Source organism: Strigops habroptila, chromosome 2 (genome assembly GCF_004027225.2).
Source record: "Strigops habroptila isolate Jane chromosome 2, bStrHab1.2.pri, whole genome shotgun sequence".
In the NCBI taxonomy this organism is placed as follows: Eukaryota; Metazoa; Chordata; class Aves; order Psittaciformes; family Psittacidae; genus Strigops; species Strigops habroptila.
The window spans coordinates 44,387,779-44,409,261 of NC_044278.2; the positions used below are offsets into that span (position 1 = coordinate 44,387,779).

General features: G+C 40.7%; 1 protein-coding gene across 1 annotated transcript in view; it reads left to right on the top strand.

Moving 5' to 3' along the window:
* The window catches only part of MAP3K15 (mitogen-activated protein kinase kinase kinase 15), an 85,988-nt gene extending 64,629 nt beyond the window's left edge, over positions 1-21,359 (top strand). The window contains exons 15-29 of the mRNA XM_030475762.1: positions 2,907-3,040; positions 3,641-3,768; positions 5,533-5,663; positions 5,955-6,060; positions 7,796-7,953; positions 10,772-10,955; positions 13,399-13,576; positions 14,314-14,488; positions 16,481-16,666; positions 16,985-17,090; positions 18,306-18,516; positions 19,392-19,504; positions 20,029-20,126; positions 20,244-20,320; positions 20,832-21,359. Of these exons, the coding sequence (XP_030331622.1) occupies positions 2,907-3,040; positions 3,641-3,768; positions 5,533-5,663; positions 5,955-6,060; positions 7,796-7,953; positions 10,772-10,955; positions 13,399-13,576; positions 14,314-14,488; positions 16,481-16,666; positions 16,985-17,090; positions 18,306-18,516; positions 19,392-19,504; positions 20,029-20,126; positions 20,244-20,320; positions 20,832-20,952 (2,106 nt within the window). The 3' untranslated portion in view covers positions 20,953-21,359. The remainder of the gene's footprint in view (positions 1-2,906; positions 3,041-3,640; positions 3,769-5,532; positions 5,664-5,954; positions 6,061-7,795; positions 7,954-10,771; positions 10,956-13,398; positions 13,577-14,313; positions 14,489-16,480; positions 16,667-16,984; positions 17,091-18,305; positions 18,517-19,391; positions 19,505-20,028; positions 20,127-20,243; positions 20,321-20,831) is intronic.
* The last annotated feature ends 124 nt before the right edge of the window (positions 21,360-21,483 follow it).

Consider the following 21,483-nt stretch of genomic DNA (forward strand, 5'->3'; position numbering starts at 1 on the left):
TTGGCATAGGATCAGGATCAGGGCTCCATCTTGTCAAAGACAAGGTACTATCTATAGCTGCAGATTTTATATTACGTACTTAGCTAATAGCAGGACAATCTCCAAACAACATAATTTATTCAACTGTGTAATAGTCTCTCAGAGGAAGCGAGCTCACCGTGGCTTGAGCCTTTTAAATATTGAACTTGAAAAATCACTTGAGAATGTACAGCAAGAAAGAATCCTGCATGAGTCAATGTATGAAGGAACAGCTACAGAAATTAATTTTAAATATTTAAGCTATATCATTCTACATACCTTGAAGTTTTCACAATTATCACCTTGTACTTACTATCTTAGGTCAGGACATTAAAACAGAAATCAAGATACAGGAGGAGAGGATTCATTTGTTTAGCTTATAAATGAGCAAAGACATTAAATGTCTTTCCACAGCCTGAAATCTTGCATTTAAGCAAAGATAACATGCAAAATGCAGCTTTGTCTGGTTTTGATGGGCTTGACAAGCACAGAGAAAGCAGTTCTTGCCATTCATAAACCATCTGTTTACATCTTGGAAAAAGGAAGAAATAACCTTGAGCACAGTTTTGGAGAAGAAAATATTATTTCAGTCAGAATATTGTCTGAAGGGATTGCATATTTTGGACTGTGGTATTATTTGAAAGCAAATACAGTTTAGTTAGCTAACAGCAATTTAGAATGAGAGTGAGTGCAGTGCAGGCAATCCTTTCTACCTTAGGGTATTCACTTTTGGACACTGATGTTGAAGAAGTTCCTATCACCTTAAGAGTTCCCACTGTACTGCAGACAGTATATACTAGAGATCAGACTATGCCCTACCACATTCAATGCAGAAGGTCAGCTATGAACACTTGTTTACTCATACCTAATGGTTGAATTCAACATCCAATGGATCACATATTCAGACTTCTGGCAACCAGCAGTGATTTATCCAATCCTTGTAGCTCTTGGAAAGAAAGGAGGCAAATGTAAAGTGGCATCAAGTATATACGAGTCTATTAAACCGTCTACTAACTAGCACTGAACTATAAATCTCAATGATATCCATGTATTATGGGACCCGGACTAGAGAACTTGGGTTTCTCCACAGTAATTGTAGAGTTGGCTTAGGACAAGTCGGTTGCAGATAAGGTTACTGTCAATCTTAAATTCTGCAATGTGACTGCTGTCTTTTTTTCTGCACAGTTTTATGTCATATGATAGCTGTGAAAGCTGGATATGCTCCTGCCAAAGAACCTGACAAGTTTTACGTATGGCGTTTTGGGTCAGTTACACCTATCGTATAACAAAATTATGTTATGAACCGTATAGTGCTGAAACATGGAAATTGAAACTGTACTAAAGCTGTGCTAACCCAGGTTTTAGTTCCGCTGAGCAGAATATGCTGTTAGGATAAACGACAGATGGCTTTTCTTTAGCGCCTTCCATACAGCAGCATGAAACTTGCCATCTTTGCTGATGTGAAGAGAGGGGAAAGCCAATGACATGTGGACATTGCAATATGAACTGGGAAGACACTTCAAAGAAATAGATCTGAAGACTGCTGTATAAGAGAGCCTTATTGGGTGTAGCAGAAAAAGTGGTCATTGACAGAAATGTCAATAGTTGTGGCCACTGTAAAAAGGTTGGTTGTTTTTTTAAAACACAGAATCCATATGAAGCCACAGAGAACACCCTGCAGTTTTCCCATATGGGACATCTTGGATTTGGGAAGATACTAAAGGAAGCCTGTGTACTTCTGATAATATCTGAGGCTATGAAACTGTCAAATTCCTTTCTTATGTCTTTGCAAAAGTGCTTTACCAATACCCCTTATCAGTTCCCTGATTTGAATCTGGGGTCTGCTGCTTAACCCAACTTCCATAAGACATTTGGTTTTATTTAGTGTCTGAGATATGCTTCCATTAAGCATCATTCATCAATCAACTTTTTCACTGACCTTTATAGCAGGAGAGCTCTGTGATAAGATCACCATATGAGACAAGACCATGAGGTGGTGTAAATTACTGTAGATTTACTGAAGTCAGTGAACCACCAGTGACTTATTCAGCTGGCAGCATGACCCGGCATGTTTCAGCAGCAATGAACACCACCACTTCATATATTTAATCATTCTTGGAGAAGACAAGCATTATTTTTTTTTTTTTCTTGCCTTTTGGAAAAGCTGATAAGGGGGGGAATATGTCAGCAATTAATTTTGCAGTGGCTAAGCTCAAATAAGACTTTAGTGTCTCAAAACACTGTCCACTCCTTGTAACGAGAATGTCACTTTTATCTATTTTTTAAACTACTCAGGGTAGATTTAGATCAGATATTAGGAAGGAATACTTCACTGTGAGGGTGATAAGGCACTGGAACAGATTGTCCACAGAAGTTGCGGCTGCCCCATCCCTGGCAATGTTCAAGGCCAGGCTGGATGGGGCTTTGAGCAACCTGGTCTAGCGGAAGTGCCCCTGCCTATGGCAAGGGGATTAGAACAAGATAATCTTTAAGGTCCCTTCCAACCCAAACAATTCCATGATTCTATGTTCCATACATTTATGTATTTTAAAGGCTCTGTCAGCAATTCTTAGAGATGATACCTGAGCATGTTCTTTCGGCAGCACTGTTTCACTGAATTAGGCTTAATGCTGTGTTCCTTGTTTGGGTGAATGCACTTTGAAGTTGATCAGGGAAGATTGTTTTGCAAAGCAAATAACATGGACATTTTACAAGTTGTATAATGTATCAGGCTGGTTGGTTAGTAACCTGTTGTATTACAGCTGTACTGCAGTAACTACTCTGTGTTGTACTAACTCAGTATAGTACATAACTGTTGTTAAGGGTCTTTGTAATGTCAGATGTTAGTGATAACAATTTCTGTGCTGCTTTATCTTCTCTGCTTGCAGTATGAATATGATTATGATGAGAATGGTGACAGAGTAGTTCTAGGGAAAGGTACTTATGGAATAGTTTATGCTGGAAGAGACCTTAGCAACCAGGTCCGAATAGCCATCAAAGAAATACCTGAGAGAGACAGCAGGTAAGATCTGATTTATTGTTACGTACACATTGCTAATGAAACGGCTGTTGTTTGCCAAAAAACTTTGCTGCTCTTGGCATATATTTCTATGTCGTTAGTCTAGTGTACTAAAATTCAATCATCATTTCCCCCTAGTACTCAACAGTACCCTTTAGAGAATAAAGACTTTTTATTTTTTGGAAAAGGTATTATACATATCATAAATAATACAGTTTTATTATTTGTATGTATACTTTAAATTCTAGAATAAGATATTTTGGGGTTTTAAGTTGCAGTTGTATCTCATTTATATTGTTTTTGGGGAGGGGGAAAAGCATAAAAGGAGTTTTGGAGGCAAAAATGTACTATGTGACAATACAGAAGAAATAAATTCTTTGAGGGCATGTTTTTCCTTCAGGGTTCCTCTGAGATCTACTTCTGTATTTTTTCTGAGTACGCAGCCAGTCACACTGCATTTTGAAGGTCATTGACAAGAGCTTTGCTGAGAGTTGGATCAGTATCCCTAAAATCCATTCTCTTTGCAAGCTAGCATTTAAGTGTAGGCTAGAACCTTTTCCTGCATGATAGCATACTCCACTTTTTTTTTTTTTTTTTTAATAGATATTCTCAACCTCTTCATGAAGAGATAGCACTACATAAATATTTAAAGCATCGGAACATTGTCCAGTATCTTGGATCTGTTTCTGAAGATGGATACATTAAGATTTTTATGGAGCAGGTGCCAGGAGGTTTGTATCATTCTGAGCTTAATCTTTCGAAGGAATCAAAAGCAGTTAGTACTCTAAACTTAGTGAAAGCACTTCACATATTTGTGCACTGTGTTTGGCTTTTCTGTTGAGACATTAACTACAGGTGGCATTTTTCTCATATAAATAATAGATTTGAGGTGTCCAGGTCCCAGAACCCTCTTCTCTTTCTGTAAAAATTACAAATCTAGAGAAAAGTCATTAAAAGTATCTGGTGTCAATACCCATGTGTTATAAAACAGTGGAGTTTGAGCTGTATAGTCTGTTTAGCCTGAGCATCTGAAAGATGACTGCAGCTTTTAGGGTAAGTTTCTGTTATCAGTAACACTGGTTGAGCAATTAAGTACTATTCTGCAACTGCTATATACAAAGCACTGCTTTTTCCTAGGTAAAGTTATATACTTCCCTTACTTATAATTTCCAGTTTTTCCTTCTCTGTCCTTCTCTACATTTTCAGATTTAAAGTCCCTCTATATCTTCTCTATGTTATGTTTCCATTTCCCTTTTGCTATTTGCTCTTCAGTGTTAAGGATGTGTCAGAATGAGTGTTAAATTCTTGTATGAATATAATTTGTATGTACATAAAATCTTGTATCAATGTAATATAATTATTTTAACAATAAAAACAGAAAGAAGAAAATCAGGAAATAAGTTCAAGTTTTCTAGGGAAGCTCAAGACACAAAGATTCAAAGTGTAATTAAATACATCTGGGCATTCAACACAGAGAAGTTGTTTAATATTTTAATTCCTCTGACTTTCTCACCTGAAAGCTGAGACACTGACATATCTGATGCATGCAGATGTGATGTGTTTACACCAACAATTCCACTTGTTTTTCCGCACTTGTTAAAATTATCAGCTTGTTTAGTTCTTTTTCTTATATACACAGTAGTGTGCTGTGATTAGTTGCTAGTGTCAAGATATTATTGAACTGATTCAGGTATTTTAAACTCTACAGCCAATCTTAAAAAGGAACCAGCTGTTCAGATTATGCAAGATTCTTTGAGGAAACTTCACTTCAGAAAAGTGTTGAAGTGGACTGAAAATCCCTTTAGCTGAATTTGTCTGGCATTAACTAGAACCACTGCAGTTAGTTTATTATGAGCACAAAAAGCAAATCTGCCTTTATTTTCCTTCATGATTAAAATATTTGTGCTATCTAAAAAAAGATTAAGTTCGTTAGAAGTAGGGGAGGTGTGGATTACACCTATCTCCTACTCCAAACATCCATTACTTGATTTCTTTCAGGAGCTTGCTTTCTTGTGTCTCTGAATATTTCCGAAAGTTAATCCCATATTCGAAAGGAAAAGATTCTTGCCTTTTTTCTTCTCCCCTCCCCGCCTCGAGTAAATCAGCTGTTCTTTGTCCACGCATGTGGCTCATGAAATGTAGCATATAACATCACACAGTGTTATCTTCAGCTTTTGTTTCATTAAAGGGCTAGATGGTTGCTAGTCCTAGTCTCAACAGTTGTTAGACTAAGTAAGGGAGATGCATCCAGCCCTATGGTAACATTTATTCCTGTCATGGAGTGGAAGCTGAGCTGGCAAGAAAGAAATAATCAGAAAAAAACAGCAGCAAATTATGTGCTTTGAGGGATCTAGGAATAATTTGGTTTGATTATAGGTACTGCATTTCTCTTGTATTAGGATATTTAGCAAAGGCTTAATCCAGACTTCAATATTGGTTTTGTGTTAATTTGGGGATTTTGCTGTCTTGATACACTTTCTTCTTAACTCTTGTAGGCAGCCTCTCAGCCCTCCTAAGATCTAAGTGGGGCCCAATGAAAGAACCTACAATTAAATTTTACACCAAGCAGATTCTGGAAGGCCTTAAGTACCTGCATGAGAACCAGATCGTACACAGAGATATAAAGGTAAAGTTTCCTTTAGTGTGTCTTGTTTAATTTGCTTTTTATCTTATTTACTTCAGTCAGTTTTACTCTAACCTGAAGCAGAATTTTTAATAGGATTTCATGGAAGCTTAAAACAAAAGGAAAGAATAAAACAACCCCTTCTCCCTGGTGCTCCAGGAAAATCCCTTTGTAGAAAGGTATATTGCAACAATAACCACAAACTTGAAGGAGTATTGAGACTGGGATCTGGAATCTGTACTCATCTGTCTCCCCCTGCTGCTCCCCTCCTTCTCTCTCTTATCCAAACCACAGGGGGATAATGTTTTGGTGAACACCTATAGTGGCGTGGTGAAGATATCTGATTTTGGTACTTCCAAAAGGCTGGCAGGAATCAATCCATGCACCGAAACATTTACAGGTAAGACTAATTTAGCAGAGTTTATATGGGTTTTGATGACAAATTTAGAGTTGGAGCCAAGATGCTCTTTGGATTTGTGATGAAAACACAATTAGGTCTCTGTTTTCAGAGAAGAATGACTGGGAGTGTAATCACTATAAACACAGACTTGCTATCTTTCTTTTCTTTCTTTTTTGTCCTTTTTTTTTTTTTTTTAAATGTGATTTTCTTCTATTTTACTCCTTTTATTTAAAAAAATTTCTTCAGTATGATGGGGTAATAGTTTTTCTTTTAAGTGTTTTCCATTAAGTAGCAATTGATTTGTTGCAATTATATCTGGAAACAAAAGTTGCTGGAATACAGCAACTTTTTTAGTTAATAATCTTAATATTAGTAACTCATGCATGCGCAACTATGTCTTGAAGTATGTCTGAAAGTGCAGAAAACCAAACACAAAAATACTTTCAGTTTTGAGGCATTAATTATAAAACCAAATCAAGTGGCTACCTTGGTGTTATCAGCAGTAAAAAGAACAGTAGACATGAAAATATTGGGCTGGTATGTTGCGGAAAAGCTTTCGTATACAAGGTGGTAAAAACTTGCAATATTCTAGGAAAACAGAATTTGCTACGTAACAGCTAACACTCCACATTGAAAAAAGAATATATGGTCACATAAGTACTCAACTCTTTTATCAGTGGAGATATAGATAACATGATGTTTTCCCTTGTTATATGGCCATGTGCTGATACCAAAAATCACAAGCCTCATACTGGCCTGCAGTCTAAGTAAATAGTACACAGAAATAGCCATCAGTCCTGTGCGGAAGACAGAAGACAATAACTGGTTGTTATGAGAGATAGTATATGGAGAAATGGTATCTGAATTAAAGTCACCATACTGTAATAAGAAGAGGTACATCTTTCCTTGTGCCCTCCTTCTTTGTTCTCTTTCATGTTTGCAGCCCTGCTTGTGCCTCAGAGATGGAATTTACCATGAGAATATTTTATTCAAGTTCTTATTTTGGATTTAAAATCAGTAAGCAGGTAGCTTACCCAGATGGTTTTAAAAGGTCTCTTGCAGTTTATTTTGTTCCTTAACTCAGTACATAAACTCGGTGGATTCTAGGCTTTAAGTAATACAATCACATGATCCAAAGAATCAGGCTTCTAGTGGTTTAAATGTCATCCATCTCCATTCAAGACACACAGCCTGAGGGCAAGCTGTGGCTTGAACTTTTGTTCTCCAGCACTCACATTTAATGATCATAGTAATATGCAATCTCTTTTATCTTCACCAGATGTTCTTTACTTACTAGTTCACAGCTTTACAACAGCTTAATTTTATTGCATTCTTAAGAAGAAAAAGAATTTGAAGATGTCACAACAGAGCTGGTAGGAATTCACATAGAGAAAGTAGTACAGACTGTCTGTCATTTGCAGGTTTTCATCACCTTTTACATGCATAATCTTTACAATCTAGTCTCTGCAAAAATTGTTTGATATAATTTTACATTCTGACAAAGCATTTGGATTATGTGATGAATATACTATCGGCAGTTTGAAGCCTTGTATTAGAAAGGGAGGGGAGATAGTTCATAGAAAAGATGTTAAAATATAAGTTGCTGAAAGGGGAAATCAAATATTTTGGCTCTGCAGGTTGCATTTGGCAATTTCTGGCTTGCTTAGTGGTGTGTTAATTCTCTTTAATAAGAACGAAAACTATAACACTTGACTATTCCTTTTCACCTTACTAGGAACCTTGCAGTACATGGCTCCAGAAATCATTGATAAAGGGCCACGAGGATACGGTGCACCAGCAGATATCTGGTCACTAGGTTGCACCATTATTGAAATGGCAACAGGCAAACCTCCATTTCATGAACTAGGGGAGCCTCAAGCAGCAATGTTTAAAGTAAGTACAGCTTTCTTTTTTTCACTATAGACTTATGAATTATCAAATACTGACTTTATTTTTTAATATTAATTTAATTGGTAGTAATATTTTGCACAGAACTACAGTCTGACCTGTGTTCTTAACTCACTGAATGATCCTTCTCTGCGCTCAGCTGTATTGCTCTAGGGGAAATATATCATGACTCAGATCAGCAAGCTGAAAAATGAGTAAAGACTTATGAAAACTAATATTCTCTACCCTCTTACTTCTGTCATCTCCTGCTCTTGATTTATAATTTCCTTCTTGGCAACAAAGCTCTCCAATAATGACAACCAAGTTACTTCTGCTCTTTTAAGTCTTGTAGCAGATGCCTTTTCACCTTAAGTACTTGGCACACAGTGGAACTGTTCGGTGAGTTACATGTGTTACTTTTCAGCACAGTTTACAGAGCTGTCAGGAAGTACTGGTTCAGTTCTGGGTGCTCAATGAGCTCTGTGCAGGCTCATGAGGAGAGCTCTGGCAAGACTGTGTGTGTCCCTACATCCTGCCCATAAGCACTTCCAGGCCACATGGTTGTGAAGTTTCAGAACTGTCATTTTTTCAAAATACATGTCTTGCCCTTCTTTCTTCAAGGATGTGGAAGAGTTTTTATCATTGTTATTGCAGACTGTGTTAATGTGCAATTGTCAGGCATTTGTTTTTGTTTTCTGCTTCTTTGCTTTGCTGGGACCTGCTTGGAACTGCTTTTTGCTGGGCATCATAAATTGCAAATTGTGGTTTCTTTTTGCTGTATAATAAAAGTAAGTAAGCTGGAAGCTGGGTTTGAAGCCAGGAATGAAGCAGGCTGACTGGGCAAGTGAGTAAAAGAACAGAAGCCTGAAAACTTGGGATATTGAACTTTTGAGGTCGCCACCTCCACACGTGCACACTTTGTCATGCATAGGGCAGGTGAGGAGAGGGGAAGGTCTAAGTCTGGCTGTGCAGTCACTATAGAAATTGCAAATGACCAAAGAGTTGGAGGAAGCAGAGAAAAGGGGCTGAAAACAAAGAGTGAACCAAGAACTGGAAATAATTCCTGGCTAAGTGTATGTTGTGTGGTATTTAATCTATGAGCATTGTATGTGTTCATCTGTTTCTGTGTGAAAGGAGTGCAAACAAATGACATTGAATGGAGATAAAGTAAACTAACATTGCCATAGAGTTTCTGGATGATTGCAATCGCACTTATTCCCCTTGAGCCACAGAGATGAAGATAAGATCAGAGACATGTATTCGAATTTCCTGGTCATGAGTTTTGTTTAGTGTGTAAGGGTATAACCTGGCACCAGTGTGCTATCAGCTTGTGCTGCTGCCGCAGCTGAAACTGGCGGTGTAAGCCTGACCAAGCATCCACAAGGAGTGGGCTGACCATGGAGACAGGCACATCAAGAGCAGTTGTCAGAGCACAGCAAGCAGGTGGCTCTCTTCTCTTTTGCCCCAAAGCAAAACTCTTGCTGGGCTGTTTCGAAGTGGTGAAACTATAACCCCCATTTATATAGGAGTGTCCAAAATGCACATGCAGTTTTACAAATCAGGTAAAGATGCTCCATTGGACAAGGTAAATGTATAGATGTTGTATCCTGCCAACAGGACATAACATCTATTTACTTATTTATTCAATTTCTTTGTTAAATACATCAATTTAATTGTAGAGGTCAGCAAGTCGCATACATTAAAAATGTAACATGCAGGCAATACTGAGTTTTGAGTGTGCTCTGAGCCATGGTTTGGAAGGCCTTAATGCATTATTAGCATTTTATATTCTGCACATAGCAGAATATTCAAACAGTAGCACGACTACTCAGCACTTTTTTCTTCAGCTTGCATTGAAGTTGAACCACTATTCTGAGTGTCTAATGGTGCCACAGTGTGTTAATGCAGCTATATAATGAGATTATTTAAAAGCAGCTGGCACTTGTTTAACTTCTGGGCTACTGTCTCCCTTGTGGATGGCCACTTTCTGCCTGGTTCTCCAGAGCCTCTTTTATGTAAAGATGCTGAGACTACAAGCCCTAATCTTGCCAGATACATGCCATACAGCGCACACGTGTTACGCAATTCACACTTCCAAAGATTTATGTCAGATTGGCATTAGAGATTAAGGAATCAGTGAAGGAGCTGGAAAAATCACTAGGGAGCAACCTGTAGAAGCACGTTTTTTTATTACTTAAAGAAGGGGGGGGGAGGGAAGGGTGTGGTTAAACCTCGGGATATCGTGTGGTTTTCAGTTAAACAACACTGAAAGGCAAGGGAAGACATCTGGCCCCATGCCGGGGGTGGTGATGAGGTCTGGCAAGGTCATTATGAGCATTCATACAGGAAATTTGGCAGCGGCAGGAGCAGAACAGGTGCATGCCCCAGGCAGTCAGTGCTAGAGGAGGAAGTTGTTCCTGTTCTGGGCACAAATGTGCTGGAGGAGTCACAACTGAGACACACAGTACTGGGCAGGGGTGATGGGAAACCTAGGCAATAGTGGGAGGGATTTGTGTATGGTAGAAGCAGCATTTGAAGCACTTAGTGTGGGTAATGTCCATATCCTAAGATTGTCTGAAGGTGGACAGTTGGATGCATCCATACCTTGATGTATATGTCCACATGGATCTTCATACCATGTTTGTAATGAAGTAAAACAGGAGTAGAACCTTGTTGACACTTCACTGCTTTGTGTGGGTACCTGGATCACTCCCTTTCCAAGCATCAGAGACAATATGAGACATTATACTGTAAGAGAGCTTTGGCCCATGGTCTATGCATAGTTGTTTAGTAAAAATAATTTCTATTTGTGTTTTTCTTGCAGGTTGGGATGTTTAAGATTCATCCTGAAATTCCAGAATCAGTGTCTGCTGAAACAAGGGCCTTTATTTTGCTCTGTTTTGAACCTGATCCTAGTAAACGTGTTACAGCACCTGACTTGCTCAGAGATTCCTTCCTGAAACAAGTAAACAAGGGCAAGAAAAGCAGAATTGCATTCAAGCCTTCAGGTAAGGAATTAGCAGCCAAATCCAAGTCAACATCGTCATTAAGTGTTATATAAAAGATTGGAATTATTAAGCGCACTCTTTTACAAAGGACATTTCCCTTTGCCAGGAAAGCAGCAGGAACTCAGCTGTGAAAGTGTCTGTGATTTGCAATTAGACATATTTAAATTTAACAATTCCCACAAAATGTGGTGTCTTGCTATTTTGCATTTTGCTTGCTGAAACCTCCCAACCCTATTTTTCCTCTGCCCAGAAATAAATGCCTCATTTACAGTAAATTACAATTAGAGAAATGGCAGTTGGCAAAGACTTTCCAAGGCAATTCTATATTTTAGATTCACAATTACATACACTTCAGAGGTCTGAGTTTTATAGAGTAGGTGTTTGACACCTGAAAGTGCAGGTCTATTAGGTGTTCAGGTCTATATAGGTTGGCATTTTCAAACTTGGTATGTAGCTTAGACATTTGGCACAGAGCTGCTGAAGTAGCTGTTTGTGGGTTATTTTATCTGCCTAGTGTGTTCCTCCCTTACCTCCGTATATCAGCCGCTTTCTCAGTGATAATAAATCTTAATATAGGCCTGCCAAATAAATCATTACTGTTTGAAGGAACTATCCATTTAAGAACAGGCGAACTTGGTCTTGCTGCTTCTTTCCCCTCTCTGTACACACACATGCAAGCACTCCCAATGCAAATAGAATTGCTGAATGGAATTCTAAGGGGAACTAGCAAAGAATTTGACATCTAGCTGAACTGGTTTCAGCAAGGAAATGGGCATCTCTTGTCCTGAGGGGCACTGAGAACTGCAATCCCTGCAAGTCACACTGGGGTAACGGGAGAGCTCACACTGCTCAGCCAGGGCAGTGGCAGTCAGGAACTGCAAAAATGTTCTCTGCAGCTTTTCAGCCCTTGCCTGAGGACAATTTCCTGGAAAAATTGCATAGTACTAGAAAGGAAGGAGCTTGCCTTGTTAGCTGCCCTGCGTGCAACAGGCTCTTTGTCAAATACCAGGGGAGTTGCAGCTGTCTTCTGTACTCCCTCCCTCCTTCTGCCCTCCTCCTTTCTTCTCTTGCTCATTGTTGAGGTTATGGATCTCCTTTAGATGGCCAGAGGATCAGGTGCTGCAGGGTTAAGCACTGACCTGCAGCAACAAGCAAGCTCAGTGCTGGCCTTGCTTATGAATGGAGTGGGCAAATGCTATAAAAATTGTTTACTGGGTGAGGGGAGGGAAAGGCAACAAGGGTGCAGCTGAGTGTGCGCTCTGCTGTGCCAGAGCTGGGAAAAGCTGTGCTGGCTGCTGCAGCCATCTCCAAGGAAGTTTGGCAGGGTAAAGCAGGTCCTGACCCAGCAGTTGCCACAGTCTCAGCTGCAGCAGTTCACTCCGTGTCCTCCCTCTACTGTTTCCCTCATTGCCAATTTCCTCAGCTTTGTGCCCATCTTTCCTCCCTGTCTCCATCCCTTTTTTCTTCCAATAATAAAGGCAGCCCAGAGCAAATATCACTTCTTACTCTTGGGACAGCAACTTTCAATTTTCTGTACTGCTGAGATGCCTTGAACCAGTTCTCACAAAGTGACATATATTATTTCATTTCTGTGACTAACCTCAGCCATTTGAACATCAGTTGAGTACCATGGAGTGTGTCAGAGCTTTCTGAACAACTTTTAACTTCAAACTCTCTTCCTCCCCCATCTCCACATTATTTGTAGTGACAAGCATCAAAAACTTTTGTGACATTTTAGCTCCATGGACGTGTGCACTCTGACTTGACAGAACTTCTTCCTTACCTTTCCAATCACATAGCTGTAAACTGGCTATCAGGATGATAGCAAGCCCTCAATATCTGTTATTTTTTATTTGGTCTTACTTTCAAGATGAACTGGAAAGCAACAAGAGATTTCCTTTAGGCTAGTGCTGAGAGACAGTCCTTACTGAGGGCAAGGGGACATGCAAGAGAGGCCTCAGGTGTTGGAGAGGGAGCAAATGTATATCCATTAACACAGTCAGGCAGAGGTGAGGAGAGTGGGTATCAGAGTGCTTAGAAAACGGCTGTGGTGCAGCAGCTGATGGTCACCCGTTGGTTTGATTCAGCTCTAAACAGCTGTATATGCAGTTGCACCACTTTGTGAGGCCAGAGGGAGCAAGGGTGGGAGTGTGTGTATATATGTGTGTGTGTACATGCAAGAAGGGTAACAAAATGGCATTCCATATGTGCATCTAGCTGCTTTGCTATCTTTGGGTTCAGCAGTTAGCTCATTCACACCTTTTGTTGCTTATGCATATAATGATTTTGAGTTGTATCACTGCTTTCTGTCAATAAGGTTACCTCTCCCTCAGCCATTTTGCAAAATGAGGGCTTGATATCACTGAGGATGATCATAGCTGTTTAAAGCACATTGCCCTTTTCTGCCTAGTTCTGTTACATGTTTTACAATGTCTGTTCATAGATTGTAATCGTAATACATACCTCCCTCTGCCAATCCATGGAGAACAGGCTGGCAGTAGCAGCAGTGAGCATGGCTCTGTTTCGCCAGACTCTGATGTACAGCATGACATGTTTTTCGAAAGGCCAAAGAGATCCATTTCAGAGATTCAGACAAAGCATCCCATTTCCCATTTACTAAGGTAAAGCATTTGCTTGTCGCTTGACACCCATGAGGGATTATGTGGATTTAATTCACATTATATTTTATCTGAGGGCAATCTTTTCACATAAAGACTAAATAAGGTGTGTTACAAACAGTAAGCAAGTTGCACAGGCAAGTTATCAGCTAGCTTGAATGTTGTCTATATTTAATTAATGAAGAACAATTTTTTCTCCTGAAGGTTTCCACATTATTTATAGACTTCCCCCATTCCTCCCCAGTGAATAAATGTCAGCCATCTTATTGACAATGGATATGGATTCAGGAGTTAGCAGAGTTAGAAGAGTTGATGCTTCCGTGTACTCATGAAAAAATGTGGGAATGTGGAAGCAGAACAACAGTTCTGCTGCTCAGACAAGCACAAAATGATACTTTCAAATGAGTATGTTACACTATGGGGGCAGAAAAAATAAATAGTTATCTTAGTTCAGAGTTCTCCAGTTTCATCCCCAAAACTGAACCAGTGCTGGGGGAAATTAATACCAGCTGCTCAGCAGGATGAAATCAGCTTCAGGCTCTTGGGTTCAGTGCGGTTTACGCCAGCTGAGGATCTGAGTCATCTTCTGTCTCAGACTTAGTATTTAACAGTCTGATCAATCCACTTCTGTAGTTTAACTCATGCTTTAACCTCCAAAGTATCCCTACTGGCTTCTGACAGTACAGCTGTGTTGCTAATGCTGTCTCTCTCTTGTTCATGTCACCTGGTTGCTGACACAGTGCGCCTGATGAGGGTTCAGCCTCAGAGGACAGGAGTGCCTCTCCTTCCATTGAGGACAAGGATTCTTGTCTGTTTCTGCTGAGGAAGGACAGTGAACGCCGAGCAATCCTATATAAAATCCTTAAGGAAGAACAGAATAAAGTTGCTTCCAATTTGCAGGACTGTATTGCACAGGTAATTTCACTTCAGCTCTCCTTTTCCCATGCCAAAAGGAAGATGACATGCCAGGTAGAAGAACTCCTTTTCTGAAAATTAACAAATGAATTGGATTGTCCCTTCTGAGTATCTTTAATCTCTCAGACCTGTAACTGTCTGGGCTCTGGGGTTTTTTTCCTGAGGGAGAGGTTTGGGGCATTTGATATGGGGTTGTAGGGCAGAGGGGTTGGGTGGTTTTGATGTTGTGGTTTTTGTTGGCTTTTAAAGGACAGGGAAATGGAACACCAAGTAGTAATTGGTATGACTTGCTTCAAGGGTAGAGAACTGATTAACAATTTTTAATTCGAAGCATATGTAAACTACGTGCCAAGGACACTACATGAATCTTTAAAAAGCTAAGGTAGATTTTCTGTAGCAGGAAGGGTTGAATGGGAACGTTTAGTGACTGCAAAGAGTAACAAGAGCAATCCTGTCTTCATTTGCCCCATAGCTAAGCAATGCCACACACCAGAAACAGAGTTGATTGCTTAGCTTTTTCTGCTTAATGTCTGCTTCTAGCAGTAAAAGTACCAAAGCTGTGGTTTTTCACCAAGTACCAAAGTACCAAAGCTTGGCAAAGCTGTGGTTTTTCACCTGGACAGCATTCACATGAAGGGGACCCTGCTGACTTTTCTTGCAGTACTCCTGGCCAGCCGTTGGTCCTGGCGCAAAGACACTTGCAGCATGGTTGCCAAGAGACCTGCTGCTCCTGGGGTGAGCCTGGCATGGGCAGCCTCCACACGGCACGGCACAGGGGTTTGCTTCTCCACTGTGACCTGCTTCCTCCATGAACTGCCGCATAGTGCAGAGCAGCTTGTCCCTGACTAGAGGCTCCTTGTAAAGCTCTACAAGCCCAAGAGAAAAGCCCACAAACTCAGGCTGGGGAAGCAATTGATGTAAATTTCTGCTCTGAGCTTAAACTGCAAAATAGCTTATAGCCTGACAGAGGACTAAAATTCATCTGTGAGATCTCAGAAATAACCAAGGCTCCCAAAAATTTCCAAGGGCATGTAGTGACAGGACAAGGGGAAAAGGTTTCAAGCTGACAGAGCGGAGATTCAGATATTTGGAAAAAATGCTTCCCTGTGAAGGTGGTGAGGCACTGGAACAGGTTGTCCAGAGAAGCTGTGGCTGCCCCATCCCTGGCAGTGTTCAAGGCCAGGTTGGACAGGGCTTGGAGCAATGTGGTCTAGTGGAAGGTGTCCCTGCCCATGGCACAGGGGTTGGAACTAGCTGATCTTTAAGGTCCCTTCCAACACAAACCAGTCTATGATTCTGTGATTATTTAGCAACAGCAATTCCTAAATTAGCCTCCAGCTGGTTTACAGCACTGCTGTCATAATTTCTTTTCCGTAATTTATGTAATGCTTCTCCCTTTATCTTTTAATTATATGGGCTGTTGTTCTTACAGGCACTTGGATGACTTTAACTGTGGGGGTTGTGGACTGGAAATCACAGAATGCAGTCAAGTCCTAGCACTGTGTAATCTTAGACCTTTTTTTGACTTACAATAAATACGTATATAAATATAATTATTGGCCTAAGGAAATCAAATGTCTGCATAATTAGATATAAGTCCAGATCCAGCCTATTGAAAGGATAGCATCTAAAAAATTGGGGTCTCTTACAGACTCTGCTGTTTTTATGGAGGAGAGCTGCCCTCTGCAGTGCATTGCAGAAATGTGTAACTGTTGTCTGCAACCTCTTCCCTTTGTGACAGCCACGGGGCCAGCAGACTTTTTTTTTTTTTTTTTTTTTTTAAATAGGAATTACTATTAAAAACAAAAATCAGCTAGAAAAAGGTAGAAAATAAAGGCTTTGCAGAAACAAAGGTTCTGTGATTTCTGTGTGTCAGTGTGAAGCATACACAGGCAAAGCTAGAAATTGTAAGCCTAAAACTACTATTGCTACTAAAAGGATGTTTAATGACTCTGGGTTTTCCATGATATACATTCATTATATTTTCTCCAGAGCTCTGAAGAACTGCAACTTTCAGTGGCCCACATCAAGCAAATTATTGGGATTTTAAGAGACTTCATACGCTCTCCTGAGCAGAGAGTGATGGCCTCTACCATATCCAAGCTGAAAATGGATTTGGACTTTGACAGCACTTCCATTAATCAGATTCATCTGGTGCTGTTTGGGTTTCAGGATGCGGTGAGTCCTGTGCCCAGTGCAGGGGTCTCTTCCTGGACAGATCTCAACCCAGGGGTTTGCAGCTTCTGCAATCTTCCTCACTCCTCTTCCTCCTTTTACTGTGAAGGGGCTTGAATGTCACAGTCTGGGCACTGTTTGAAAGCTCTAGCCTAAAACTGTCAAAACTGTTGGTTAGACTTTCAAAGTTTGGGAGGGTTTTAGTAACTCAGACAGTTGGGATGATAAAACTTCCTGTGGCTATTGAAAAACACGATTCTCTTTCCTCAGGTGTATGCAAATGTTGTTTGCCACTACTTTTACTCAATTATTTATTTATAGGTGAACAAAGTATTAAGAAATCACTTAATAAGGCCCCACTGGATGTTTGCAATGGATAACATAATTCGCCGTGCAGTCCAAGCAGCAGTCACTATTCTTATTCCAGGTAAATCAAAGCAGCTGAAAATAATCTTTAAAGCAAAAAGAAAAAGGTGGCTGTTTGCATATCAAAGAGTTGCAGCAAATATAAGAGTTTAGATGTTTAATCTGTCAGCATGCCATTAACTGCATCTCATGTGCTGCTACATCAAAAGCAGAGGGTCAGAATGTCATACAGAAAGAAGTGTTGATCAGGAGGATTAATGCTATAGTTGGGGTACAAAAGCACATAATGAGGAGATAACCAGTGGTTCTGCACCACCAGTGTGGTCCAACCATGACCAAAAAGGGCAAATTAAATTCAGTCCAAGCTGGAACTTTTGAAGGAAGAAAGAAAATTACTCTGTACAACATTGTAATGACATCCAAGGTGGGTGACACTGCACAGGCTTGCTTATGTATTCTGAAAACTGATTACTGAGCTGTAGAACAGATGCAGAGAAGGGAGGGCACTAATATAAGGAGGAATGTAGTCTTGGCCTTCAGATGGATAGTAGGAAAAATCATCACCACTGAGGAGGAGGAGAATAAATGATGAAGAAATATCTAGGACTAAGTGTAAGTTGGAAATCTGCAAGTAGTTTTGTAAGTAAGTCTTGAAGTGCTGGGTACCCCTTCCAGTATGAGAATGTTTGGAGAGCACTTAGTGAGGGTAAGCCCTTTCAGTTCAAAGTTGCTATTGTTTTTAAGGCAAATATGTAAAATTTTTTAGGACTTTGCTTGTAGAAGAAAAATGGCAGCCATTCTTTAGTGTGAAGGGTGGCCACTTGCAGCAAGTGCTGAGAGAACTGAGGTTAGAAATGTTACCTGGAGAAGAAGAAGGCTTTGTAAACAGTTTTGATCGAGGGTGATCAAAAGGAGATTAGGAGAATGATGATGCTTTGAAAGCAAGCTTTGAAGGGTCTCTCATTAGCACATTTAGTGTCTTATTATTCATTTAATCACAAATGTATTTGTCCCCTCTACAGCTGTAATCTACAGCTACCTACCTCTACTGGTACACTACAGCTAAGCTACTACATTGCCACTCATTTTAGAATTGATGCTGGAGAATCTGTGATCCAGCTTGTATAAGGCTTTGCTGCTCCCTTGCTCAGTATTGCATACAGCACATGGTGCAAATAGTCCACTTCCTCAGCTGAAGTTCCCCCAGGAACAAGCTGCAACACATCTGAAGAGAGACTTGTCCAGAGAAATTCTCTTACCCACTTTCTTTTACCAGAGCTTCGAGCTCACTTTGAGCCAGCGTCAGAAACTGAAGGCGGGGAAAAAGATGGCGATGAAGCAGAGGACAGTTTCCAGCCCACTGAACAAAACAGGGCTGAGGATCCCGCCATCACATCAGGAGTCGGCACCCTTAGTTCTGTGGTGTCCCAAGAGACTCAGCAGCAGCTTAGCCTGGAGCTGGGCAGACTTAAACAAGAGACCTTAAGGTAATGCTCTTGTAAAGGCTGTGGATTTCTTTTCGAGCAGTCTTTGAGAAGCTCTCAGACGTTGCTTTCTACAGTGACATGCACGTACCTAACATCAATACTGCTCAACTACCACTGCTACCTCAAGGTGAAGCAGGCCTTCCAGGAACACAAAGGGATGCAGAATACGCTGGCAGTACCAGTAGGACAACTCAACAGCTTTCAGTATTGAAGTATTGTTTCTGTGTAATTAATTGTTTAATTGCAGAATGTCATGTTGTATTTCTACTGCTAAGTAACTAGGCTTGTGCAACTGTGTGGTTTCCTTCCTGCTTCCTTGGCTCCTCGGACAGTACCTCACTCCGTGGCACTGTTCTCTGAGCTGCCCCTGCAAGGAAAGGCCAGAGCAGCTTCATCCTGGCCCACAAGGCAAGCTGCCCACTGATTAGCACAAGCAGAGCTCAGCAGAGCCCCTGTCCTGTTTCTCATGGGTTACTACATTTGTAGGCTGCTGCCAGTGTGCTAACAGCTTACAGTCTCATTCTCCTTCATGGATGTGATGTAAATCTGTGATCAGAACATCCCTGCTAAAACATCACTTTTACACTGTTCAGCAGTAAATTACAGTATAAAGGCAACTCTGCCCAGGGAGGATGCAAAACAATTGGAATAGAATTTACAAGCAATTTACTAAATTCTGCAAAGATAAAGGACTTCAAGTGCCATGGATAAGCAAGTCTCAGACAACAAAACAAACTCTGTAAGCCACAAAATATGCTACTTAAGACAGTATCTCTCAAGTGTCTCTGTCGTTTGGTAGTCATTAAAAATGGTAAATGTTTTTTTCAGCTAGACTGACTCAGTACGGTTGTATTTGATCTCTCGTATGCTAACAGGCTTTTGGAAAACCTCGTTCAGAAGGAGAAAGAGTATCAGATCCTCTTACGACAATCTTTGGAGCAAAAAACTCAGGAATTACACTTGCTTCGATTGAAACTTAAACCTGAAGGTATGAGGAGATACTGCACACTTTGACAGGTGCACGCTAAGATATTTGAAGGATAGGGTGTTGGGTTGTTCAGCCTAAAGAAGGCTCTGGGAGGCCTTAGAGCAGCCTTCCAGTACCTAAAGGAGGCCTATGAGGAAAGCTGGAGAGGGACTTTTAACAAGGGCATGTAGTGATTGATAGGACAATGGGGAATGGCTTTAAACTGAAAGACGGAAGATTTACATTACACACTATGAGGGTGGTGAGACACTGGAACAGGATGCTCAGGGAATATGCTCCCTACCTGGCAGTCTTCAAGGCCAGGCTGGGCAGGGCATGAACAATCTGGTCTAGTGGAAGGTGTCCTTGACCACGGCAGGGAGTTGGAACTAGATGATCTTTAAGTTCCCTTCCAACCCAAACCCTTCCCTTCCAACGCATTCTATGGTAAAGGACGCTTTGTTTTAAGCTTCAGTAGTCTGAAACCCACCACTTTAGCCCTGGTTTTGAGGTACATTAACCTTTACATTTGTTTTCTGTTAAAGACTCCAACTGGTCTGCAGCACCTTTTAGAGGGAACGCAGACCCTGAGCTCACGAACTGGCTGAAACAACAAGGAGCAGACTTGCAGGCCATTAAAAGGGTAAAAAAACAAGGGCGGGGCAAAAAACTCTCACCTTTAAAAAAGGTCACTGTAGTCAGAACTAGCAGTTTGCTTTCAACAAAGGAATGTTAATTTAGGAAAAAATTTGCCTTTTAGTTTGCTGAAGAAGATTATACACTAAGTGTTGTCCTTAACGATATCACTAAAGATGATCTGCGCTACCTTCAGCTGCGGTAAGAAAGTATTTCTTAGTTCCCTGGTAAGACTGTAATTGAAGTAGACTGTAAAAAACTCATTCAGAAGCTCAGTTACTGAAACAGTGAGTGAGCAGTCAGTGGCTACTGCTGCGAGTTTCATCTCTGGTTTGTTGTTGAAGTTTTTCATGTCTTTCTTAACTGACGCAGTGTAACAACTGCACCTTGCGTGCTTCAAGCCGTCTAAGTTTTGGCATTTGTCAAGGTCGGGAGCTATTTCTGCACCCTTTGGGATGATGTAATCACAGGGCCAACAGGCATACAGCACTTCTTGTGCCAGCTCCTTGACTCAAGTCCTTTCATCATCGTTCTGTCAGTCAGCCCCTGGCTGACCTGGAAGAGATTTAGCTGTCACCTCAGGGAATTGTGTAGTGTTTCCCAGGTACTGTCATAACCAGTACAGCCTTGGGATTTCTAGGTTTTACTTCTTGCTAACTTTAAAGGAGATGAGGATGTTCTCCCTAATGGTTCTCCATTCTCCTTCATGCAGGGGTGGTCTTCTCTGCAGAATTTGGAATGCAATATTAAACCACCGACAAACATCTGGCAAGACCTCTGCACACGTGGTTAATGCTTTGGAAGGAGAACATGACATGGGAATAAACAAATGAAAACAGCATTCCCTACACTTATTAGATGTATATATGTGTCTGTACAGTGGCCTTGCAGGTTTTGCACAGTGATGTAGCTTGTTTGACCTTCAGTGTAACACACAGTGAGTAGTAAAGCTTTTAACTCAGTGTCAATGCACTTACTTAAATTATTTCTGACAGCGTAATGCAGAAGTCAAATGCCTATCACTGTAATCTAAAGCATTAGCTGAGGAAAAAACACCACCTTCTCTGCAACCCAGGCACCACACACCTACATTGGCTTTAGCATTGTGAAAACTCCAAACTTTAACATGTTACAGCTCCGGTGGTTGGAGCAGGGAGGGGATGTGCCAGAGCTCGTGGCACCTTTTAGCACATGGCTGTATACAACTTTTGCATTAAAGCTGCTCTCACAGAACTACTAAGAAAAGCCTGGTGTGATGTCTTGATTTATTAACTTTCCCACAGCAAACCCACAGCATCTAAATGGCATTTTTGGTGGTTTTGGGAGGAAAACGGTTCCTCAAGAAACAAAGCAAACACACTACT